We start from the raw sequence: 27,249 nt of genomic DNA, 5'->3' as shown, positions 1-27,249 counted from the left end.
AATATACAGAAACACGTTGGGTTCACATAAACTTCAACAAATAGGTTATGAGCCAAGCTGGGACAACATGCAGTTTTTTTAGTTTATATGGGGAAAAAATGAAAACTCCTACCATGTGAGAGCATAGGGTAATTCTCACTTTTATTTATAACAAGTGAGACCTACATGAAGTCACTTTATCATTTGTCTTCTTTTTGTCTTCTCTTATACTTGTGGTTTCTTTACTGTCCCTAACATTTGAACATTTTACTTATTTTAATTTATTTTTCATATTTGCTCCTGTTAGATTTACTACTACAATTTGGTTAATGATGGAAAAGAAACGAGTAAAACATTTACAACACGCTGTAAGTACATTTATGACAAATAATTTATTTAAAACTTACTAATGATCTTAATGTGGTTAGTATGAATTTGCATGTCTATTACAACTTAATTACATTTTTTATAATAACATTTATTTAGAGGGATATTTTGTCATGCAAGGACTGTAACATTTCCCATTCTTTGTAGGTGAATATTCCTGGCAAACATGTTTAGTATACAGTAAACCATTCACCACCAGTAAATGTTTAGTGAATAATACATTCACTGCTTTACAAATGTGCATTTTATTATAGGCTGAGAAAGGTCTATATTTTCTTTCATTTGTTTCAGGTTTAGGATGACAAAAACTCTAAAAAGTGTGGCGCTTACACATCACAATCCATAATTTAAAGTGCAATATCACAAACAAAACATGGCAACAACATTAAGCAATTCAAAATAAATGTAAAGTAGTAAGTAATAAAATAGCAGTAAAAGGATATATACAATTTATTTTTTTTTTAAAAGTCCTTCAATTTGCACAGCCCAGCATCAAAGATGTGATAAAATATAAAGCCAGCTCTTCAATAACAGCATACAATTGTTATATCTTCACCACTTGTTCCCACAGAATAGCTGAAAGGCACACCTATCAAAATTCCATGCCCCTCCCCTACTTACAGAAGGTCAAACGGCACTTAGGTTATCCAATGCCTGGTTAATTTCTTCAATAGCCCCTTTATCTCAAATATCTAAGATGTTTTGTTCCTCACATAAAAGAAAGGATACCAAAGGGGGTACTCATAGTGTAGTATTTAATAAAATTAAAGCTGGTATAAAAAGTAGGGCTTGCCAACTCACATGTTACAGCCCAATGTCGGCACCAGTGTATACTGCTTTGTATTATACCAATCCACACAGCACCTCTGGGGTTCGGCATGCGTTCCAAGCTTCACTTTCGTACTGGATGTGACGTCATGTACTTACCGGAAGTGGTGGGTCCAATACCTCGATCTACATTTCACCAACCAATAGCGTCTTCAGGAAGTCATCAGTCCACCATTTCCGGTTAATATTTAAATGCCCCGGGTGCTTCCCATTGGATAATGAGTTAGTTCATATATGTAAATTTACATATGTCCCAGGTCAAATAATGGTTTTACTGAGGATATGAGATACTCTCAACTTAGAATGTAAGCTGTATTCACTGCTGGCATTTTCAATGTGGCAACAACATTTTAACTAAAACACTTACAGATATGGAGTGTTAAAATCAAATGAAATACTATAAAAAGCAATAAAAAACAATATATTAAAAAACAATAATATACACTATTTTAGCATCCCTCCTCACTATTAGCCCCATATAGTGGTAATTTCCTGAACTTGTATATATGAGATGTTTTATTAGTGGGAGTACAGTTTTTATATGTGGGATATTTTATTAAGGGGGGGGGGGTAATTTAAAATACTTAAAATATTTTTTTTTAAATATGACAAAATATAAAAATATATAATGATTTTACAATCTCTAAATATATAATGCTCCTATAATAAATATTAATTAAGAGTGGGGAAATATATATTTTTTTGAGGACATATCACCATTAGAATCTAGTTATAAAGCAGTTTAGATCTATGTCTATATTCATTTCCTAGGGATAGAGGTTTTGAAGTTCATAAATCCATTTGGTTTCCATTTGGGAAACCGATTTCTGCACATCTGTACCCCTCCAGTGTTTTGTGACCCCATCTATCCCCCAGAATCTTCACAGGGTGTGGTCACTATTATGTTTTAGATGGAAGTGATTAGATACACTGTTTTCTGTAGCTATTCTTAATATTCATAATGTGCTCATGAATTCTTTTGGAAAGTTTTCACGTGGTCCTCCCCACATATTGTAACTTACATGGCACATTAGGAGGTAAGTAACACATTGAGGAGGTAAGTCGAGATTATCTCGTGCCCTCGGTAAAACCACTATTTGACCTGGGACATATGTAAATTTACATATATGAACTAATTATCCAATGGGAAGCAGCCAGGGCATTTAAATATTAATCTGAAACGGTGGACCGATCACTTCCTGAAGATTGGTTGGTAAAATGTATGTCACGGTATTGGACCAGCCACTTCTGGTAAACACATGGTGTCACATCCAGTACGAAAGTGAGGCTTGGAACACATGCCGAACCCGAGAGGCAGTGTGTGGATCACTACGATACAAAGCGGTATATACTGGTGCTGGCATTGGGCACTGTAACATGTGAGTTGACAATCTCTACTTTTTATACCAGTTTAAATATAATTAAATACTATACTATAAGTACCCCCTTGTGTATCCTTTGTTTTATATGAGGAACTGAACATCTTAGATTGTTGAAATAAAGGGGCTTTTGAAGAAATTAACCAGGCATTGGATAACCTAAGTGCTGTTTGACCTCCTGTAAAAGGGGAGGGGGTCATGGAATTTTGGTGAGTGTGCAATTTAGCTATTCTCTGGGCACAATTGGTGAAGATATAACAATTGTATGCTGTTATTGAAGAGCTGGCTTTACATTGTATCACTTCTTTTGTGCTGGGCTGTGCACATTGAAGGACTTTTCAAAAACATTTTTTATTTATCTTTTTTTTCTGCTATTTTATTACTTACTACTTTACATTTATTTTGAATTGCTTAATGTTGTTGCCACATTGGTTGTGGTATTGCACCTTAAATTATGGATTGTGAGGTGTAAGAGCCACACTTTTTAAAGTTTTTGTTTTATCAGCTTTAGTATGTGAAGATCACACAATGGGACACTGATCTAATTGGCTAGTCACTTGCAGCTCTCCCACAGCTTCTGTTTCCTTTAAACATAATAAGCAGGACTTTTGCTAGACATGCCAAATGTATTACTTTCATAGATGTAACCATATTGTTTCGAACTCAATTACTGTGCATTTATCTAGGCAGCCAGGGGTTGTATGAACTGCTACAGTCTCTAGGACATTTATAGTTTCCTAGTGCAATTTTTATTGTAGTTTAATGCAGCTTAGTGTCTTGCTACTCTGTGTTACCTACTATGTCAGCCCACATACACAATGTTCCTTTATTCATTTAAGGATCCTGTTGCCTTGCAGGGACTAAGGATGCCCCTGCATCATTGTGCAGTGTGTTTTCTGATTTTTACCGTGAATGAAAATTACATTGCCTCAGGACCTACCTTTTGGCTAGAGCTAATTTTCGGCATGTTGGGAGGCCTTTTCTGCCAGCCTAGGTTAGTTTGCACGATTTCTACCCTCACCTTATATTATAATGACCAGACATCGCCATTCTGGCTATGAAGAAATTGAGTGATGGCTAAATATCATGCTTTTACTATCTTCAATGGAGAGTGAGCATGTGACTAGTTGGTCAGGAGATGGCTAACAGAGTATTAACAAACTTAATTATTTGAACTTAAGGTACCCCTATTACATATGTTCCTTGGGACTGCCATAAAAAATTGAAACAGTTTTAAGGAGAGGATAAGACTTGGGATTTTGACTCTCGTTTCAAAATCCAGCCCACCAGACTATGTGTGCTTGCTTTGTTGCCAGGGACCTGCAATGCAATAATCCAGATTGAGGTGCAACCGCAGAGTCTAATCTCTAGCATCTTAGACAAGGTTATTACACAACAGTGTACGGTGCCCTAATGTAAATATAGTGAAAACTGTGGCTGCCCCTTTAAAAAGTGAATATTACACCTCAAATCATAAATTGCAAACATATGAGTATGGCGCTCACATATTACATGTTAAATCACCACAATATCTAACCAACATATGAATATGAATGATTAGGATTGCAGTCCATCAACAAACAATCATACAAATACATGCATATACAGTATCTCACAAAAGTGAGTACACCCCTCACATTTTTGTAAATATTTTATTATATCTTTTCATGTGACAACACTGAAGAAATTACACTTTGCTGCAATGTAAATTAGTGAGTGTACAGCTTGTATAACAGTGTAAATTTGCTGTCTCCTCAAAATAACTCAACACTCAGCCATTATTGTCTAAACCGCTGGCAACAAAAGTGAGTACACCCCTAAATGAAAATGTCCAAACTGGGCCCAATTAGCCATTTTCCCCTCCCCAGTGGTCTAGACATTAATGGCTGTGTGTTGAGTTATTTTGAGGGGACAGCAAATTTACTTTGTTATATAAGCTGTACACTCACTACTTTACATTGTAGCAAAGTGTCATTTCTTCAGTGTTGTCACATGAAAAGATATAATAAAATATTTTCAAAAATGTAAGGGGTGTACTCACTTTTGTGAGATACTGTGTATATACATATATTTGATACTAAATTGATAGCAAATACATGTATGTATATATATATATAATATATACATACATGTATTTGCTATCAATTTAGTATCAAATATATGTGTGTATATATATATATAATATATTGTGGCAGAGCGAGGCTCTGTCCCTATGAAATTGGATGTAAAAGGGACACAGAGTTTGCGTATCTGCGGATTGCAAAACTACAGAGGGTAGATTTGAAATGGAGAAAACTGTTCTGGCAGTTTTCTCTAGGTTTTGCTATTTCCAGATGGGACTCTGTAGTTTAGAGATCCCTAAGAGTTTTGGCTGGGACGGGATCTCCAACCCTGTGTCCGGGTCTTGTGGACAGCCAGCAGGGTGTGTGCCCAGCTGCACACAACCCATATAATGAGGGGCTGGTGAGAGCAGAAGGTGGAAGGAAGGTGGAGCTGGAGCAGTGGCTGCTATTGAGAGAATCCCTGTGTGAGGATAGACGCTGTGTGCGTCCAAGCAGCTCATTTAAGGGCCTGAAGCTGTGTGCGCCCAAGGAGCCAAAAGCTGTGTGCATTGAGGGGCTTGAAGCGGTGTGGGTTTAAGGAGCCCAAAGCTGTGTGCACCCAAGACCATGGGCATGGAAGAGCTGGTGGTTTGAGGGACCAGTATCTACAGCAGCAGTGCTGCTGAAAAGTAGACAGGTGGGCTAGCATTTTCATTTATGTCTGAGTGACGTTTAAAACCCTGCGTGGGATTCCTGAGTGGACTTTTGTTTTTTCCATTTAATAAACGTGGGCTACCAGGCCCTTTGCTATTAACGCCTGTCTGATGTGGACTCACTACACAAAAATGCATCTATCACTGAGCTGAACGATCCCCCATGTCACTATATATATATATGTATATCTATATCTATATATATATATATATTTATATTCAAAGTTCCATGTGACTGTAGCTCAACACCAATAAAGTGCTTCAATATGGGGATATCCTTTTATCTTCACTACTAGTGCTTAAGTGGTAGATGTAAACTCACCAGAGGTGAGTTTCTGAAGACGCCAATCACGGTGAAACATATGTCGGAGCAGGGATTTGTCACTGATCTATGTTTGTCCCAAGTATGTTTGAAACCATTTACTGTTGATTGGCTCACTACCTCTGCTGGAAGTTTATTCCAAGCATTAACCACTTTAATACAGGGCACTTATACACCTTCCTGCCAAGACCAATTTTCAGCTTTCAGTGCTGTCGCAGTTTAAATGACAATTGCGTGGTCATCCATCACTGTACCCAAACTACATTTTTATCATTTTGTTCCCGCAAATAGAGCTTTCTTTTGGTGGTATTTAATCACCTCTGCGGTTTTTATTTTTTGCTAAACAAATAAAAAAAAGACCGAAAATTTTGAAAAAAATAAAGTTTTGCTTTTGTTTCTGTTATAAAATTTTGTAAATAAGTAAGTTTTCTCTTTCACTGATGGGCACTGATAAAGCAGCACTGACAGGCACTGATAAGGAGGCACCGATGAGGTGGCACCAATGAGCGGGCACTGATGAGCACTAACAATGGGCACTGATACGCGGAACTGATTGGCACTGGTAGGCGGCACTGATGGGTGGCACTGATAGGCAGCACTGATGGGCACTCATGGGTGGCACTGGGTGGCACTGGTGGGCACTGATGGGCACTGATAGGCGACACTGATGGGCACTGAAAGGCTGCAAAGATGGGTTCTTATGGGTGGCACTGATAGGCGGCACTGCTGGGCACTGATGGGCACTGATAGGCAACACTGATGGGCACTGATAGGTGGCACTGATGGACATTGATACGTGGCACTGATACGCGGCACTGATATGAGGCACTGATAGGCATCCCTGGTGGCACTGGCAGTGGTAGGCATTGTGAGTGGGCACTGATTGGCAGCTGCCTGGGCATCGATTGGGAGCTGCCTGGGCACAAATTAGTATTTCCCTGGGGGTCTAGGGGGGGCATACCTGGTGGTCCAGTGTGGATGGCCATCCTGGTGGTCCTGGGCGGCATGATGGTGGTCCTGGGTGGGATCCGAGGGGGGCTGTGCTGATAAACAATCAGCACAGACCCCCCTGTCAGGAGAGCAGCCGATCGGCTCTCCTCTACTCACGTCTGTCAGATGCGAGTGAGGAAAAACCGATCACCGGCTCTTCCTATTTCATCATGATCAGCCCTGATTGGACATGGCTGATCACATGGTAAAGAGTCTCAGTCAGAGACTCTTTACCTAGATCGGATTGCGGTGTGTCAGACTGACACACCGCAACAGCGATCGCTGTGATGCGCGCCCCCGGGGACGCGCAGCTGCTTAATATCCTGAGGATGTCATATGACCCCCAGTCAGTATATTGAAACCACTTTGCAGCCGTCATTCTGCTATATGGCAGGCGGCAAGTGGTTAATAATACTTTCTAAAATTAGTTTTGAACTTTCCTCCAGTTAGCTTGAGGTCATGTCCCTGTGTTCTCGATTTTGGTTTCATATTGAAAAACTGCCTTACTGAACCTTATTCACCCCCTTGATGTATTTAAAGGTTTCAATCATATCTCCCCTTTCCCTTCTTTTGTCCAGACTGTACATATTAAGTTCCTGAAGTCTTTCTTAAATTGTTTTATGCCCCAAACCTTCCACCATTTTTGTTACCCAACTCTGGACTCATTCTATTTTATCAATATCTTTTTGTAAGTGATGTCTCCAGAACTTGACACAGTATTCTAAATGAGGTCTCATTAAAGATCTATACAGGCATACCCCACTTTTAAGTACGCAATGGGGTTTATTTACTAAAGCTGGAAAGTGCAAAATCAGACTCACTTCTGCATAGAAAACAATGAGCTTCTAACCTCAGCTCGTTGAATTAAGCTTTGGTAATAAAACCTGGAAGCTCATTGGTTTCTATGCAGAAGTGAGCCTGATTTTGCACTTTCCAGCTTTAGTAAATAAACCCCATTGTGTACTTAAAAGTGGGGTATGCCTATATAGGGGACTCAGAACCTTCTTCCTCCTGCTGGTGATCCCTCTATTGATGTATCCTATAATTCTATTCGCTTTTCCCACTGCCTGGTCACACTGCTTATTTTGCAATCATTTGAAACAAGTACCACTAAGATATTTTTCTTCTGTAGTGCTGGCTAACATTGTACCCTCAATATTGTACTCTCTCAAGGGATTATTTTTCCCTAAGTGCATTATTTTACATTTGGAAACATTGAAATACAGTTTCCACTGCGTTGATCAATCTTCCAGCAATGCCAAATCATGTTACAGACACCTCCAGGGATATCAACCCTATTACACACCTTTGTGTCATCAGCAAAAAGATATACCTTGCCCAACAAGGCTTTATTTATATCACTCACATAGAGATTAAATAGAACAGGGCCTAATACAGAGCCTTGTGGTACACCACTTGTGACTAGTTTATGTTCTAAATGAACCCCATTTACAACCACACTCTGGTATTTATCCTCTAGTAATATAGTAAAAAAATTAAATCAGATTAGCCTGACATGATCTGCCCTCAGTAAAGCCATGCTGCTTTGGGCCCAGCAAGTTGTGTATTTTTAAATGATCACTGATCGTTCTTTTCAGGAGTGATTCCATTAACTTGACTACAACTGATGTTAAACTCACTAGTTTGTAATTGCCAGCTTCTACCTTGCTGCCCTTCTTGTGGGTAGGTACAATATTAGTTGTCCTACAGTCATGGCAAACTTTTCCTGTTCTTCTTTCTCCTATTCTATTGGACAGTGTCTCATTTGTGAAATGGCTCAGCCTGATATAATAATATGGGTCTCATCAGTGAAAAAAAGGATGCACCAGAGAATTATCTGACCAGCGATGTTTTGACTTGTTGATCAGAAATAATTACTGCCTAGGAGAATGCAGACATATTTTTGAATATGCAGCCAACCCAGCCAACCCTGCTTGTAGAACCTGAAAGCCTTGCCAACGTCCGCTCAATGTGCATGTCTTTCTTTCCCATCCCATAGCAATTACAAATAGGAACTACCAAGCTTTTAGAAGTAAAAACATTGAGGCACAGATTCCAGGCAGGGAAGGAAGTCATTACATCCTATCCTTCTAAGCTGTCTAGGTGGGCCCTGTTGTTAGTTGATAAAATATCAGCAGGTTAGTGCCATTTTAATTAGTGGAGTGATTAATAACTTTGTTTTTGTTGTGTACTAAATTTGTTAACATACATTTAATGCTGTTACGTAGTCAAGGTCAGGTCAACTATTTTTTTATAATGTCTTTTGAGTGTAGGGAGCTATTTGGTCAGGTAGTGGTCAGCTGACCACTACCTGACATGCATCACCTAGTGGCACCGCCCCCCCTGTGACATCACCGACCCAGCATGTATCTGTCTGTGGCATCACAGGGGCAGTGCCACCAGGAGACTTCGCCATGTTTTCCCACCGCTCAGCTATTTAAGAACTGTCATATGGCAGAGCAGGCTGACGGATGGGGCTTTCGTCGCGAGCGGAGCTTTTTTTTTCTTTTTCTTTTTTTTGGATCGTCGGTGGTGGTGGGTGGTGTGATTGAAGATGGATCTACACTGGGGAGACATTGTTTTTTATTTTTAATAAAGGAATTGTCAAAAGCTTTGTCAGTTTTTTTTTTCTTTTTGACACTTCTTTTGGTGAATGAGTAGGGTACCCCCTACTCATTCACATGGCGGGATGTTTTGCTTGCCTTTATCTAGTAAGGTTACTTTGTGGTATAAGCAAGGAAGCTCAGACCTCTGCAGTGTATAAATGTGCTTTTACTATACAAAAATGTTGTACATACAATAAAAAACAATATAAAACCAGGCCTTCAGGTCTGGTATGGATATTAAGGGGAACCCCGGACCCAAATAAAAAAAATAATGGGATGGGGGTCCCCCAGGCCCCCAGGCACTATATACTCTGAAAAGCAGTATATATACTATACGGCCTGCAGAAAATTGGGCCTTAGGTGTTGGTGGTACAAGAACACTGTTACTCTTGTTGGGTGCAGGAATGGGCCCTGCGTTGAAATATTATATAAAAAATGTAATTACATGTCCCTGTTAAACAGGGGCAGAAAAATTGGGCCTTGGGGGAAGTGGTGATGCCACAACACTGTAAGCCCTCACAGATACTCTTGTTGGGTGCAGGAACGGGCGCTGCTGTGAAATATATCAAAAATTGTAATAACATGTCCCTGTTAAACAGGGGCAGAAAAATTGGGCCTTAGACAGCATAGGCAGTCTTCAGGGGATCCCACATCCATAGCAAATTCAATCAGTTACATCAGCATCAGGTGCTTGATAGCTGCTGATCCAAGCCTATCAATGGAGTCTGTGGACAGGCAAATCTTTGTGATCAGTTACAAACCCTCCAGCAGCACTGAATGTGCGATCAGAAAGCACGCTGGATGCAGGACAGGCCAGTAGCTCAATTGCATATTGAGCAAGTTCTGGCCAGTGGTCCATCCTCAAGACCCAGTAACCCAGTGGATGCCCTGTTGGAAAGGTCTCCAAGTCTGCTCTTGCCCTTGATATTCCTGCACCATGTAATGCAGACACTGGCGATGGTTGCTTGAACCAATCAGACCTTGGCACTGAGGACAGAATTTTTTTAAAGGCATTGGTCAGCCGGCCACCTACTCCGCCGCTCTTCCTCTGACTGAACAAAGCCTCAGCAAATTGTAACCTCCCAGGGTCTGGAAATGCATTGCACAAACCTTTCTTCAAGGCCTCCTGAAGATGTTTCATCCGTTGCTCCCCCTGCGAAGGCAGGATGAGTTCTGCAACCTTACCCTTGTAACGTGGATGAAGAAGGGTTGGCAGCTAGTAATGGTCCCTCTCCTTGATACCATGAATCCTAGGGTCCTTTCGCAGGCTTTGCAGAATCAGGGAGGCCATGCAGTGTAAGTTTGCAGAGGCATTTGATTCTGAGTCCTCACATGATCTGTAACTACCTCCTCCCAGCCATGTACAGCTCCTTGGGTTTCTGGGGACTGAAAACCATCCCTTGAAGACTGCTGCTGAGTGTTATCCTCTACATCCATGCTGACACAATCCTCCTTCTCCTCCTCCTACTCTTCTTCCTGTATGTTTGGCGGGCCAGCAGGACTGCTATCTGAATAAAGGGGGCCTTGAAAGGTAAGGAAGTCCTCCTCTTCCTCCCGCTGTTCTGGCTCAAGTGCCCTATCCATGATTCCACATGATTCCAGTGTGTGCTCCAACAAGCAGACTAGAGGGACAGTGTCACTAATGCATGCATTGTCGCTACTCACCATCCTTGTGGCCTCCTCAAATGGTGACAGGACAGTGCATGCATCCTTGATCAGTAGCCACTGGTGTGGCAAAAAGAAGCCAAGCTCCTCTGACCCTGTCCTGGTTCCATACTCACATAGGTACTCATTGAGCCCTCTGCTGCGCGTGCAGCCGCTGCAGCATTGCCAACATTAAGTTCCACCTGGTGGTCATGTCACAAATAAGGCGGTTGGTGGGCAGGTTGCATTCCCTTTGAATGTCAGCCAGCCGAGCACTGGCAACTCAAGCACCGAATGGCATCTTTTAGCCTGACTGCTTGCGTCGCCCCTTGAACGCTTACGGAGCACCGCTGGTTCAGAGGACAAATCTGCAGAAGAGGCCATAGAGGAAGAAGAAGAGGAGGGGGTGGAGGAGAGAGCTGTGGCAGAATCACCACTAGCATTTTGGAGGCCTGGTAGTGGAACAAGCTCCAACAACACTGAACCCTGTCCTGCATCCTTCCCAGCTGCCAGCAGAGTTACCCAGTGTGCCGTGAAGGAAAGGTAACATCCCTGCCCTTGCCTGCTGGACCATGAGTCAGCGGTAATATGAACCTTACTGCTGACCGCCCTGTCCAACGAGGCCAAAACATTGCCTTCCACATGCTGGTAGAGAACCTTCCCTGAAAAGAAATGGGGTTTTGGAACCTGCCACTGAGGTACAGCACATTCCACAAATTCACGAAAGGGGGCAGAGTCTACCAGCTGAAAAGGCAGCAGTTGCAGTGCTAGCAATTTGGCCAAGCTAGCATTTAGACGCTAAGCATGTGGATGGCTGGGAGCAAATTTCTTTTTACGGTTAAGCAACTGGGGTAGGGAAATTTGCCTGCTAAAATCAGATGGTGGTGTACTGCTAGCAGATTGGCTGCAAGTACTTGGGGCACCTGATGCTATATGTTCATTCCTCTCAGTGCAGGTTTTTGAGGACTGGAGGTATAGTAGGGTTGGAGATCCCAGATGAGGAACAAGGAGAAGTCCGCCTTTTTCTTTGATGTGGGTCTTTCAAGTGCTGTTGCCAATAGACTGCATGGCAGGTCATCATATGTCTGTCAAGCATGTGGTGCACAAGCGGCTGCTGTTCTGGCCACGCTTGATCTGCTTCAGACATAGGTTGCAAACAGCAACGGTGTGATCTGCTGCACACGTGTCAAAAAAGGCCCACACCAAGGAACTTTTAAAAGTCAGCAAGGAGTCAGAAGCACCCTGCACCTGCGGAGCTCTGCGGTGTGATGCAGTAGGGTGGCTGCCCTTAAGCTGCCCCCTAGAAGACATCCTGCCTCATTGGATTTGTGTCTCTTCTCTCAGGCACCCAAGTACTGTCAGTGACCTCATCATATCCTCCCTCCTCGTCACTGGAGAAAACTTGGCAGTATGCTGCAGCTGGAGGAGGATGACTGCCAGTTTCTTGTGCTTCTTGGGCACCCCCTCTCTCTAGGCTCACGTTACTCTCTTCCTCAACCTGGGAACCAACATCAGAGCCTTCAAATCGCTACGCATCCTCCAGCAGCATGTACCTGACACTGTGGTAGAATAATTATGGGGACTCCTCTGTGCATGATGGTGGGGCTACGGAAGGAGTGATTGTGGACAAGGAGCCGGTGGAATAGGCCGCTTTGGCAGCTGCACTGGAAGGCAAACTACACTGAGCCTGGGTGACAGAGAATGAGGAGGATGGGGACGGCTTTGTTATCCACTCCACCAACTCTTCTGCATGTTGTGGCTCAATAACACAGCAAGCAGCAGAAAAAAAGGACAAGCGTGCCCCATGGCCACCTGCAGAGGATGCACCATGTCCATGACCACCACTGTTGACTGTAGACACAGAGGCTGCTTGCCCTCTTTTAGTGGCCTGTGAGCCTCTGCCTCTCCTTGGTGACCTTCCGGACATGATGTATTTTTTGTTTTGCAACACCACACTACACTGTATTAGATACTGTGTACACCACCTGAAGTGTAATAGAAACTGTACACAATGTATTAGATACTGTGTACACCACCTGCATATTAGCAACTGTACAACGGCTGCACTGTATTGTATACTGTGTACTCCACCAGAAGTGTAGTAGAAACTGTACACACTGTATTAGATACTGTGTACACTGCCTGCACTGTATTAGAAACTGTACTACGGCTGCACTGTATTGTGTACTGTGTACACCACCAGAAGTGTAGTAGAAACTGTACACACTGTATTAGATACTGTGTACACCGTCTGCACTGTATTAGAAACTGTACTACGGCTGCACTGTATTGTGTGCTGTGTACACCACCAGAAGTGTAGTAGAAACTGTACACACTGTATTAGATACTGTGTACACCACCAGAAAAGTAGTACAAACTGTACTACGGCTGCACTGTATTGTGTACTGTGTACACCACCAGAAGTGTAGTAGAAACTGTACACACTGTATTAGATACTGCGTACACCGCCTGAAGTGTATTAGAAACAGTACACCACAGAATGCACTGTAGATATAGGCTACACTGGATGCAGAGTATATATATATATATATATATATATATATATATATATATATTAATACACTGCCACTAACTGAATAACCTGCCTGCTTAATCTAACTCAAGCTATCTCCATGCCAACAACACTACACGGGCCGCTCTGTAAGCAGCCTTATATAGTGTGGGGCGTGGACTTAGTCCCCCTGAGCCATGATTGGCCAAAGACATCCTGCCTTTGCCCAATTATGTCTCTCTTAGCAGAGCGCGCTGTGATTAGCCAAAGCATGCAGGTCAGGTCCATTCTTTGGCCAATCATCATACAGTAATGCACTGCGATCTCACAGTGCATTATGGGGCGTTCTGCAGCGCACAAATTTTCCGAACGCCCCATAATGTTCGCTGTTCGAACTTATGGTCGACCCGAACATCGAGCTCATCCCTAATTAGGAATACAATACAATACAAGATAATACCTATAACAAGCAAAATTCCTAGCAAATGAACAGAAACTATGGTCTATACACATTAAAAGTACTCTTACAAGTTACTTAATGTTACATATAACCAGTACAGTGAACAGCCTCAGGTGATCCACAGGGATGAAACAAATCTCCCTACATACGTTTTACATGTACATGCTGTCTTCAGCTTTACATACTGTTTAGAAAGTGCACATCATGTTAGCAGATTTTCTCTTCCTGTTCAACACTGCAGTCAAGCCTGGGCATACAGCCAAGACAGCTGATTGGAGGAAAGGCACACACCCCCACTCCTTATAGGAAGAGACTTTCAGCTCTGTTTGTTGAATCATTCAGGGCTCTGCTAATCTATATATAGCATCCTCCCCAACACAAAACTCAGGCTGCTTTTAGCACGTGACGGAAACCTTGTCAGGAGTTATCGGGCTGATAACAGAAGAATGAAGCAGGACACAGCTACGGGACATAGGGTTTTAAAGAGAGATAAGAGAACACTGCAGAGATCAGGTTTACATCCACTTTAACTCTGGTTACAGTGGGTTCATGATCTGCGTAGCAACAAGGACCCAGGCTTAATCTATAAACAGGTGCTGGATATCAAGCGAAAGCGTCTTCAGGTATCTTCTTCTTTTGACTGGTACAGACCTTCCTTCATTGGTGTTAAGGCATTATGGAGTCCTCCCTATCAATCTCTGCTGCTGGCTTTTATTTGGGAAGTTTCAGGTTGCCAAGCTTTTGTTGACAACGGTTACAAACTTGTTTACCTTGGTTACAACAGACTGCTCCAACTGTAGTTTTCAGTTAGAGAGGCATTCTCAAATTCTACCTCAGGATGGCACTCTGGTATCATACATGCCATAGGTCATATATGTCAGTTTGTCAATCTATTGTTTTCTATAGTTACAAAACAATAGACTGAACAACAGTCAACTGAAATGCAACAATGGTAACTTTACTGGCCTGCCATTCTGCATGCTTGTATAAGGGTCTGGTATGGATTTTGGGGAGGACCTCATGCCATTTTTAAAAAAGATTTTGGCATGGGGGTTCCAGTCAAAATCAATACCAGACCTTAAAATCCGTACCAGATCAGAAAGGGCCTGGTATGGTTTGGGGGGGGGACACGCTGTTTTTTTCGGATCAATGTGTGCAAAACTGATCCGATGTGCTAAATAGATGCGTTCCCATAGAAGGCAATGAGCCTGAAATTTGCATCTGAACCGCAGTGCTCAAAAACCGCACAGGACTTTTTAAAAATTTGCAGCGAATTCGCACTGCCGCTGCCTTGCACATATGTGAACCTGCTCTATAGAAAGCCGGCTGGATTCACATGTCATGCGAATCAGATGTGGATCAAAATGCATCCAATTCACATATGTGAATGGAGCCTTCTTCTGCTCATACTTCTCTTGCCCTGACCTTTCCAATTTTGTTTGCTAGGTGTATGTTTATTGCTCTGTTTTTGCTGCTTGGCTCTGAGTCCATATAACAATAACCATGCATTCCACTTCCTGTTTCTGGATGGATATCACTTTTGATTTGTCACCATATATAACCTTGACTAACAACTGGGACATGGGCATTCTAGCTACTGGCTTCCAACAGGAACGCAATCCAAGTATCAAGTTTTCACTGGTAGATCAGTTGTGCTTTTGATATTTTTTTGTTTAAAGAACCTGTTAAGAGGGTGACACGACTGAGCAATCCTCATTTAAGGGAGTGTGCACTGAGCTATTTATTATCGTAATCTAAATCCCAACTATTACATTCTGAGAATGTGTCCTACACAATTCCAATATAATCATTTGTGCTTTTTTGAGATCATACTTTTGTTCTGCTGGTTGCTTTGTACATCCTGCTCCATCCTGTTCCATCTTAGCTTAGTCTCAACAGATCCTAATCTCTTCTTATGCTTATATGTGTGTATGCCAAGGCATCCTAATCTTTTTTGTTTGACTAGCTATGATGGGGTTTATATTTAGGTTGAACATTTCTATTTCATAGTTCTTTCATGAGAAATAACATTTATCACCTACTTCCCAATTCATAAAGTTGATTAGAACAATTCCTCCTCCTTTTTTTTAAACTATGGGGGCAATATCCTGGCAAGATATCTCCACCATTTATTTTTTACTCATGTGTTCCAGTCTGTTAGCGTCTTCCCTTTTTTAACATTACTAAGACATTACAACTTTCAAAACCGAATAAATTGGAAAAATAAAGAAAGTAGGATTGTGTTTATAGAAGCGTCAATATGAAAAGCATTTTTCCTAATTATTTTACCAGTGACCTCGAAGTGTGCAACTGATGCATAAAAAGCACATAGCGAGGACAAACATCTTAAGCCCCCATTTACACTTGTGCTGTTTCCAGCCTGTTTCCCTATGCCTGACTAAGCCTGACTATGCTCAACAATCCCATTCTTTCTAACTATCCCTGTTCACACTTGTACACTCAGTCACCCCATGCTCTATGCCTTGTGCTCAAAAAAATACATACGCTTTTGTTTGACTGTATTCAGGTTTTTTTTTTTTGCCCCTATAGATTTCAGTGGGTGCACCTGTAAACATGTGAAACATAGGTTTTCACATGCATTTGCACCCCCCCCCCAAAAAAATGCCTAAAGCTATATACACATGCACAAAGCGTGTAAAATGCCTGTAAAACCCCCAGAAAAAAAATCATTAGAAATATACTCTGATCAAATGTAAACACAGGCTAAGACTACATTCACTATGTGATTACAAACACTGTGTGTTTCAGTTTGATGCAAAAAAATAAAAATAAATCACACTTACTACACCTTTAGTGCCTTCTATATGGAAGAGTGGTAATGCTTGCAACATGTGTCAAATCCATTGCATGCAGTTGTACCACATGATAAAGACACTGGGGTTGATTTACTAAAACTGGAGGGTGCTAAATCTGGTGCAGCTCTGCAAAGAAACCAATCAGCTGCCAGTTTTTTTTTTTTTGCCAAAGCTTAATTGGACAAGCTGAATTTAGAAGCTGATTGGCTTTCATGCACAGCTGCTCCAGTTTTAGTAAACCAACCCCAAAATGTGAATGTAACCTTAATAAAAAAAGTATAATGCTTGCATTAAAGACAGGCATTGCTTTAACCACTTGATATCCGCGCAATAGCCGAATGACGGCTACAGCGCAGACCTTAATTCCCGGGAGGCCTTCATATGACGGCCTCCCCTGTGCACGCGCCCCGTGCGCGCCCTACAGGGCGCGCGTGGAGCGAGCTGTGATCACCGAGTCACTGAGACTCGGGTGATCACCAATCCAAGTAAGGGGCCGGTCCCAGCCCCTTACCATGTGATCAGCTGTCAGCCAATGACAGCTGATCACATGATCAAAACAAAAGCTCTGTGATCGTTTTTTTTTCTCCTCGCGCTGACATGGGGGGGAAGCGGATCACTGGCTCATTAGCAAGGGACATCAGTCCAGAAGAGGAGAAGGCAATAATACCTCAATTGTACCACCAGTACCCCCTGCCAGTGCCACCTGACATTGCCACCTGACAGTGCCCACAGTGCCTACCAGTGCCACGTATCAATGCCCATGAGTGCCACCTATCAATGCCTACAAGTGCCACCTATCAATGCCCACAAGTGCCACCTATCAATGCCCACCAGTGGTGCCAATCAGTGCCACCTAGCAGTGTTGCCTATCAATGTACCAGATCAGTGCCCATTATTGCCACCAATCAGTGCCCATCACTGCCACCCATCAGTGCCCATCACCGCCACCTATCAGTGCCCATCAGTGCCGCCTCATCAGCGTACATCATTGAAGGAGAAAAATTACCCTTTTTAAAATTTTATAACAAAATATAAAAAAAAAATTTTTATTTTTTTTTAAATTCGGTCTTTTTACATTTTTTTAACAAAAAATAAAAACCGCAGAGGTGATCAAATACCACCAAAAGAAAGCTCTATTTATGGGGAAAAAATGATAAAAATTTCATTTGGGTACAGTGTTGTATGATCGCACAATTGTCATTCAAAGTGCGTCAGCACTGAAAGCTGAAAATTGGTCTGGATAGGAGGTGGGTCTAAGTGCCCTGTAAGCAAGTGGTTAAAGCAGTGGTTCTCAAGCATGTCCTCAAGTACCCCCAACAGGCCATGTTTGCAGGTTTTCCTTTATCTTGCACAGGTGCTTTAAATCAGAGTCAGTGGCTTGATATTTTGGACAGCTATTTTATCTAAGAGAAATTCCCAAAACATGACCTATTGGGGGTACTTGAGGACAGCGTTGAGAACCACTGCTTTGAAGGACAGGCTCAGTTCTCTTTTCTTCAATAGGTCCAAAAAATAATTTATTCTATAGTATGTTATGTGTTTTTATTGTGCAGATAATGACAAGGCCCTTATTGGATTCCTGGCATTTTTAATTACAATCACATCTCTGGCCCTAATCTTTGTACTGATTAAAATCTACAAGCTGCAAAAGAAATCATCAAGGTAATGTATGGTATTATTTTGTCATCCTCAATCCACACATTATGTTCTTTTTTTATGTTAAATCTAAACCACCTACAGCCCTATTTATTGGAAGAAACCAACGGAACTCTAATATTCATAAAAAGATATGCACATTTCCATGGACATGCTGTTTATATGTACAACAATATAATACATTTTTTGTACCTACCTAGATATGTAGTCCTCAGTATTTAAACTAACTCCCCCAGCAAAGCCAAGAATAAGAATAATTACCTGTTTTCATATAAGCCACTGGGAACATAAAGTAACAGAGTTATGTAAAATGTTGGCATCCCATAATTTCTAGAATGTGTTTTTCTTGTTGGTGCTGCAGATCTTACTTATTGTACATAAGACCAGTATAGTGACCAAAGCTACTGAAGCAAGGGATGCCAGGTTTCATAGTTATATTACCCAGAGCTGTGTGCAGAAATAGAGGCACCGTTAAGAGCCAGGCAAACCACCCCAAAACAAAGTTTGGCCACACAAAGAGGGTTGTTGTATTTGTAGAATTGCAGAAAAAAGGACATTTTTAATATAAATGCTCCTTCCTTGAGTTCTTTTTTACACAACCTATATTCAGATTCTTTTTGGGAGAAGCACAAGGCTGGCATAAAACCACTACTTTTGGCAGTGTAAAGGTGTAGAATGCCCTCGTATAAATGGTAGTTTACAAGATGTCTAGAAATCGCACTATAGAAAGGAATACCAAATGACGCTCTATTTTGATAAATACGTTGGAAGTGAGACTGTTTCTGAAAACGTTGATTTCAGTGATTGTTTTATATTTTACAGCTATTTCAGTTTCTTTGTTTCTATTAATTGACATTGGTCTTAAACTTCTGTTTATTTCAGCAACAACGAAGACAGCATCCCTCTAACCAACCCAGGTAACCATGAATTTGTAATTGTAAAAAATATACTAAACAGATATTTTACCAAGGTGAAATTGACTGCAGGAATATTGTCAACTGCCCAATGATAAGACTAAATGTCAGAATGCAAAAGGCAAAATCAATGAAAATGGGAACGCATTGGGATACTTTATCTTCTACTCTGACATGACACTGACAAAGTGATTAATGTGTGGCTTATTTGCTTTATGACAAAGTACTATAATAATATCTAAGAACCCATCCAAATCCACCAGTACTGATGTTTTGTTGTTACTGTTTCTTTAAAGCCAAAGTTTAATTTACTTATAGTTTATTTTAATTATGTTTACTCACTTACCTACTTATACGTGGTAATCAATGTCATAAATGTGTCCCTGTGCTTCTCATCACAGCACCCTGCCTCAGTACTACTCTCAAAAGCCCTCAGCTCTGATACAAGCAATGAATTGGCTCTTGATACCTATATGTGTGGGTGTCAGTCTGGAGGAATCGGCATCCTAGGCAGACTGCATTCATATGCAGATTGACCTAGGTAATGTACACATGTAATGCTGAGACTCCATGATAGAAAGAAAAGGTAGCCAATGAATGGGCAGGTGAGGGACAGTAGGGCTGGGGAGGAAAGAGCTAGGTGATGCTGAAAATTCTCAATCCAGAAAAGGAGGCAGGTTTTATTTGACTTGCTTCAGCTTCTAATGCTCATTATGAGTAGCTTACAGTGTGCGGTGAAAACAAGAAATTTCAGTACAGGTTAGGACAGGGGCTCCAAAGTATGGCCTGTGGGTCATGTCTGGCCCACTAAGAAATTTTTTCTCGCTGCAGGAACCGTCTCTGCTCAAGTTTTGTTGGGTTGTGGGACCTGGGTTGTATACTCAACCCCCAACAGTATGCAGTGTGTTGTTGGTTGCTAGGACCGCCAATGTACTTGTAACCAATAAAGTACTTCAGTGCAGACCTGCTGCACCCCCAGGCTTCTGTTCCCTGTTAACAGTGTCTTGTACTGCTGTAATTTTGCATACATACTTGTGTAACAGTGAAACGGAAGGCGGGAGGTGCAGCAGGTCTGCACTAAAGCCAGTCTAATCTCTGTCTAATCAGCTCTAAAGGCACACTGTACAGTAGCAAAGGACACTGATGTAATTGGGAAATGTAAATTGGACACAAATCTCTGGGTAGATAGATTGGGATACAAATTTGCAGTGGTGGGATGGTGGAGCTCTGATAGGGACACAAATATGCAGGGGGGCCCTGAGGCTCTGATAAGGACACAAATGTGTGTGTGTGTGTGTGTGTGTGTGTGTGTGTGTGTGTGTGTGTGTGTGTGTGTGTGTGTGTGTGTGGGGGTGTGGGGGTGTGGGGGCTCTGATGGGGACATAAATGTGAAGGGGGGGGACTCTGATGGGGATACAAATGTGTAGGGGGGGCTCTGATGGGTACACAAATGTGCAGGGAGACTCTAATTGGGGCACAGAAAAGCACAGGGGGCTCAAATGTGTGGGGAGACTCTGATGGGGATACAGAAGTAAGGCCCCGTGCACACTGGAAGTTTAGCCCTGGTGTATGAGGTTTTGGTGTTTAGGTGTTGGTGGAGATTACAGGTGCATCAGCCAACTTTGCTACTAGTAGCTTGTCAGATTTTATTCTATTCCACTGCTGTGGATTCATTTATAAATGAGCTATTTTTTTGGCCTGCAAATATGTGTAAAATATGTGATGTAGCCCTCTAAGTAAAACGTTTGGAGACCCCTGGGTTAGGAAACTGTTCACCTTTGCAAAACTGGAGGAAGTAGTGTAGTTCAATTTTAATTTCATTAGGGAAAGAAATCATTGAAAAATAAATAATACTTTTTTAAAACATATCAACTAGTTTACAAAAAATCTTTACATAAGATAACAATCACATATTAATGGACACAGTAAACTGTATTCAATTATGTAAATCATTTTTTTTAAATACTGGAGCCAGGTTATACTTTGTACAAATGAAAGTTCTACAAATATCCAGGGATATTCACTTCTAAATTCTTTGTCTTGTAAAGATGAGGAGAAGCTACTGCTAGACATTGAGCCTATTCCAGTGGAGCAACTTCTTGACACATACAAGAGGAAAAATGCGGATGAGGGACGGCTGTTCCTTGATGAATTTCAGGTAGGATTCTCATAGCAGGTATTTGCAAGCAAAACTCAAAGAAAGACTGTTGTTTGGCATGGACACATTTGGAGTGCTTATGCAATAACTTAAATGTATGTGACACAAAAGATGGAAATTTTTTATTTAATATTTGTTCAGTTATTTGGTCTCTGGGGCTATATTACAGTGGTTATGGATATGCACTGAACAGATGTAAAAATCAGATGTAAAAAAGGGTCTTAAGAGGGACTGTTTATTGCAAAAATCAAATTACTTAGCCAAACAGAGCCAATTAGATTGGTTTCTGATAAATCGGCCGAAATTTGAGCAGTGGGTTATTTTGTTGGCACCCTACTGCCCAACATCCTTCAATTAAAAAAAAGGACCAGGCAGATTATTCTCGGCTGAGCAGTGACTGCAGCCAATCAGCTGTTCTGACAGCCGTCTCTGCTGGCGGAGTGTCAGAGTACAATAGTCTCAGCGGCAGGAGTCCACTGCTCCACTCCCCAACTCTCCTGACTAATAAATGCAGGCTCTCCAGCAGTCTACTGCCTGTATTACACACATAACAATTGGAAGGAAGGAAATGAGCCGCTCTCCATTATAAAAACTATAACAAAGATTTGATGATGTGGTGCAGTGACAGATTCACCTACACCTCCATCTTCTAATGCATTTCACTCAATGAAAAGCTTAATCATGGAAAGTCTCAGAATGAGACTCGTCCACCCGCGCTGTTTATTGTGGATAGAGGAATCTGTTAGAAGGCTGAACAAAAAAAAAATATATTAATGTAAGGCCATTTACATAGTCAAACAGCAAAAAACAGATGGAATCTGTTCATATTTTTCACCTAGAACTAATATTTTAGTCATTCAACTAAAGCATGTGTGTCTTTATTGCTTGTTTTGTGTCACAGGATTTGTGTTCCAAGGTTACTCCTCTGAAGAGAAACTCTGGGATTGATTTACTAAAGGAGTAGAGCATGTTCACTTTGCATAGTGAATTTTATTTTTCATTGAAATTTTCCCTTAGCTTAGTGAATGTGGTGAAGAGAATACCCAAATGCATGCAAAAATATTAAAAAAAAAGTTTGCTTGCACATGATTGGATGATTTACGTTAGCAGAGCTACACTGCGTTCACTAAGCTAAGGTAAATTTTCCTGGCAAATTCACTTTGCTATATTCACAGCTTATACTCCTTTAGTAATATCAACCTTTCTGTGTCTGGTGCTGTTGCCTTTCACTGTCCTGATGACATTAACATTGGATCTATGCAGACACCTTCTAGCAGGAGATCACTCTGACCAAGAGTGCCATCATGGACCCATTGCCAGGTGCTGGAACAAGCACTGCACTAGGCATGGGCCAAATAATTGGTATCTCAATTGAGCTTAAGTTTATACTTTGTTGCAACCTGATAAGGGTCAGATAGTCTTAATACATAATTCCTTTGAATTAACTATGTAGAAATATGAATAACAGCACAAAAATAATCAAGACATATAGGGCAATATACTGTAGTTATAATGTAAAAAGAAGTAGGCACTTGTAAGAGAAGAGCTATGTTAGAGAAATAAAGATAGAATCTAATTGTATTCTATGATTGTTCAAACTTATTCATGTCTTAAATGTTTTTTATGAATCTGCCGCAGTGATCTTTACTTTGGCCTTTGCAACATTTACAAAGTCCTTTTAATCATAATTAAATTACATAGTGTGTTTCAAAAAGAATGACCTGATTTCAAATAGTTATATTTAATAATGAAAATGTGTTACTCAACTATGTCCTCAAGTTGTGTGTGTGTGTGTGTGTATATATATATATCCATCTATGTATGGTGTGTGTATATATATGTGTATGTGTGTGTGTGTGTGTATATATATATATATATATATATATATATATATATATATATATATTTCATTAAATTTTTTTTCAGAGTATCCCACGAGTTTTTAGCAAATTTGCCATTAAAGAAGCCAGAAAACCCTGCAATCAGACCAAAAACCGTTATATTGATATTTTGCCTTGTAAGTACAGAGTTCATTTATACTAAAAGTAATATAATGTTAAATCTTGCAAAAGTGGTTTTCTTATAAATCACTAAACAATTAATATATCATGTTATTATAGATGACGACAATCGAGTGGTCCTGTCTGAGATACATGGAGAGCCTGGATCAGACTATATCAACGCCAGCTACGTTAATGTAGGTTTAACTGGTAAACTGAATTCATAGGAAGGGTTCTCTGCACATATGCATGTATATTGCATAGTACATATACATATGCATATACATATTCATTATATATAATACTTATAACAGTATTTTCCTATATGTGGGTCTCTAAATTAGCTATTTCTTTTGTGTAATATTGCTTCCCTTTCAACACTAAACATTCATGCCATCTATCATTTTTTTATCTCTTCAGGGATTTAAGGAACCAAGAAAATACATTGCTGCTCAAGGTATATTCCATGTTATCTACAGATCCCTAATGATATAAAATCATTTGATTGTGTACTGCAATCTCTACGTATGCAAACTTAAAGAGCAATATTTGACACTGTGTCTTGATAATACAGTGAGAAATATTTTGCAGGACCTAAGGAAGAAACTATGACCGATTTTTGGAGAATGATTTGGGAACAGAAGTCAACAATTATTGTGATGGTGACTCGTTGTGAAGAGGGTAATCGGGTATGCCAAACTTGCAAATTACATTTCTGAGTATTATTTTTGCAACAATTATTATTAAGGCACTATATAAGTATAGTAAATGCACATAGCCTTCCTTAAAGCGGTAGTAAACCAGTGCCTTTTTTTATTTTCATTTTTTTAAAAACCTGCAAGGCAATGTCATAATGTGCTAGTATGAATCACATCCATGTCCTTACCTTAATAGGTGGTGCTGGATCCAGGGTAGGGCTCCTGGAAGCTGCCCCTCTGCCCCTCCACCTGCTGCAGCTTGCCAAGGAAAGAGCCGATTGGCCGCGAGTACTAAGACTCCCAGCAATGCTCTGCTCCCTGAGCCCACCCTTTTTTGAAGCCAATTAGAGCCTCGGGCTCTTATCATGTGCTTCAAAAAAGAAAAGACGTAATTGAAATCCATGCGTCCGTAGATTAGGGGCCAGGTGCATGGATTAGGGGGGGGCGGCACCCCTGCGCTCCTAATGAAGTGGCTGCCACTGGTCCTGCTGCTCCTTTAGTGTTTAGTCAGCAGGTTCAAAGTGTGTCCTTAACCAAGCTGGTCTGCTGCTATAGTTGAGAGTCAAGGACCTGCCTGGATAAGTTATGACTCCTGTGACAGTAAAACCAGTTCCCACATCTGTAGTTTAGCTGTGTATTCAGTTGCTTTTATCAACTAAAGCCTAAAACTATGAAATAATTCAGAGTTGTATTATTGTATACAGACTTAACATAGGCAAACACAAAAGCCATATGACATAATAAACTACACAGAAAACCAACCATCCTGTCGTTTGAAAAGTTGCTCATAAATGCCGTCCAAATGGCAAATTAAAGAGCGTATGCATTTTCGTCTGTGATCTTTAACAAAAACAAACAAACAACAAGAAAACAAATATATAGATTTTCAACATAGCATCACTCAGAAATGACCAGAAATGAAATGAGATGAAGAGAATGAATAGAAGAATAAAGCAAAAAAAAAAAAAGAAGGGGGGTGAGGGGAAATCTTATTCCCTCACTTGCATGACCAAAGCAAATTCCCTTGAACAAGTAAATAGGGTCCAATAGAACCACTTACGGTTGAATTTTTCCTCATTACCCCAAAGCTAGGCCATGATATTTTCAATGGAATAAATTTTGTTAAGTTTAGTGAACCACATGGAGAGCGGTGGGGAGATAACCTGTTTCCAGGGAAGTGGTATGCACGTCTAGGCAGCATTTACCAGGTGGATCAACAGAGAATTTTTATAGGGTTTCCTAGATAGGTCAGAGTGGTGCAGAAGATACCTGGCTGGGTCACCCCCCAAATGAACGTCCGTCAGCTGTTTGACAGTCCCTTTAACCTGAGACCAAAAGCTTACTACATGACCAGAATATATGTAAGATGGTCCCCTCCTCCTCCTTGCAATGCCAACAAGTATTTCATGTTCCAGGGTAGATCTTCGCCAATAAGGTTGGAACCCTATACCAGCCGTTAAGCATTTTATACGCCAATTCTTGGTATTTGCATGCCATGGAGGAGTGGTGAGCAAAATACATAATATGGTCCCGTTGTTCTGTCGAGAATCTGTAAGAAAGTGAACAAGCTGCAGTAGCCGCCATTCGTCTAAGGGCGGCGAAAACATATCCCGAATAGCCTTTATTCCCCATCAGACATAAAATCGAAATATCGATAAGTGCCACAGAGTAAAAGTTGCTTGAATCTTGCATCCGTTAACCCTGGAAGAAAATTAGGGTTCCCAAACACTAACAAGAGGTTGTGGAGTTTGGGGTGATGGCAACCTTACACTGTTTTAGAACCCCTAGAGTAGCTCCTATAAGAGGATGACTATTGAGGATATGCAAGAGATTCTGACCCTTGTCATAGTGGGTGAGGAGCACCATTAAAAAAAAATATCAGATTTTTTTTTTAAAACTGTATATAGAAAATAGGCAAAATATTTTGGGCTAGAGTCTAATAGATCCCATTTTTTTTTACAAAGAGTACTTGTCATTACCTATTGCTATCATAGGGGATATTTACATTCCCTGTGATAACAAAAAAAAAGATTAAAAAAAATAAAAATAAAAGGAACAATGTAAAGATAAAATAAAAAAGTAAAATAAATAATAAAAAAATAAAAAATCACCCCTGTCCTCCCGTACTCATGAGCAAAGGCGAACGCAAGTGTCGATCTCGTGTCATATGTAAACAGCAATTGCATCATGCATGTGAGGTATCACCGCAAACTTCAGATCAAGGGCAGTAATTGTAGCAGTAGATCTCTGTACATCTAAATTGGTAACCTGTAAAGGCTTTTAAAATGTATGTAGTTTGTCGCCACTGCACGGTTGTGCGCAATTTTAAAGCATGACATGTTTGGTATCTATGTACTCAGAATAAGATCATCTTTTATATTTTACCAAACATTTGGGCAGTATAGTGTGTTTTAGTGCATTAAAATTCAAAAAAGGTTTTTTTTCCCAAAAAAATTGCATTTGAAAAATCGCTGCGCAAATACTGTGTGAAAAAAAATTGCAACACCCACCATTTTAATCTGTAGGGCTTTTGCTTTAAAAAAATATATAATGTTTGGGGGTTCAGAGTAATTTTATTGCAAAAACAAAAAGTGTCAGAAAGGGCTTTGTCTTCAAGTGGTTAGAAAAGTGGGTGATGTGTGGCATAAGCTTCTAATGTTGTGCATAAAATACCAGGACAGGTCAAAACCCCCCAAATGACTCCTTTTTGGAAAGTAGACACCCCAAGCTATTTGCTGATAGGCATGTTGAGTCCATGGAATATTTTATATTTTGTCAATTTTCGGGAAAATGAAAAACATTTTTTTTACATTCTTCTGCTTCTCCTGAGTAGGGGGATACCACATGTGTGGGACTTTTTGGCAGTCTAGCCGCGTACAGGCCCCCTAAAACCAAGCACCACCTTCAGGCTTTCTAAGGGCGTAAATTTTTGATTTCACTCCTTACTACCTATCACAGTTTCGGAGGCCATGAAATGCCCAGATAGCACCCCCCCCCAAATGAGCCCATTTTGGAAAGAAGACACCCCAAGCTATTTTCTGAGAGGCGTGTTGAGTGGAATATTTTATATTTTGCCACAAGATTCGGGAAAATTACAATATTTTTAATTTTTTTTTCACAAAGTTGTCACTAAATGATATATTGC

At 40.7% G+C, this 27,249-nt stretch overlaps 1 protein-coding gene across 11 annotated transcripts in view; it reads left to right on the top strand.

The window, feature by feature from the left end:
- Window positions 1-27,249, top strand: part of PTPRC (protein tyrosine phosphatase receptor type C) — a 279,056-nt gene that overhangs the window by 211,072 nt on the left and 40,735 nt on the right. For all 11 annotated transcript variants that reach the window (XM_073592959.1, XM_073592956.1, XM_073592958.1 and 8 more), the window contains 8 exons: window positions 287-347; window positions 18,232-18,340; window positions 19,217-19,251; window positions 21,297-21,406; window positions 23,333-23,423; window positions 23,527-23,603; window positions 23,827-23,863; window positions 23,998-24,095. In XM_073592959.1, coding sequence (XP_073449060.1) covers window positions 287-347; window positions 18,232-18,340; window positions 19,217-19,251; window positions 21,297-21,406; window positions 23,333-23,423; window positions 23,527-23,603; window positions 23,827-23,863; window positions 23,998-24,095 — 618 coding nt within the window. The remainder of the gene's footprint in view (window positions 1-286; window positions 348-18,231; window positions 18,341-19,216; window positions 19,252-21,296; window positions 21,407-23,332; window positions 23,424-23,526; window positions 23,604-23,826; window positions 23,864-23,997; window positions 24,096-27,249) is intronic.

This window comes from Aquarana catesbeiana, linkage group LG07 (assembly GCF_042186555.1).
Source record: "Aquarana catesbeiana isolate 2022-GZ linkage group LG07, ASM4218655v1, whole genome shotgun sequence".
In the NCBI taxonomy this organism is placed as follows: domain Eukaryota; kingdom Metazoa; phylum Chordata; class Amphibia; order Anura; family Ranidae; genus Aquarana; species Aquarana catesbeiana.
Note: the sequence above shows the minus strand (reverse complement) of the source record. Positions and strands in the feature narration are given on the sequence as shown.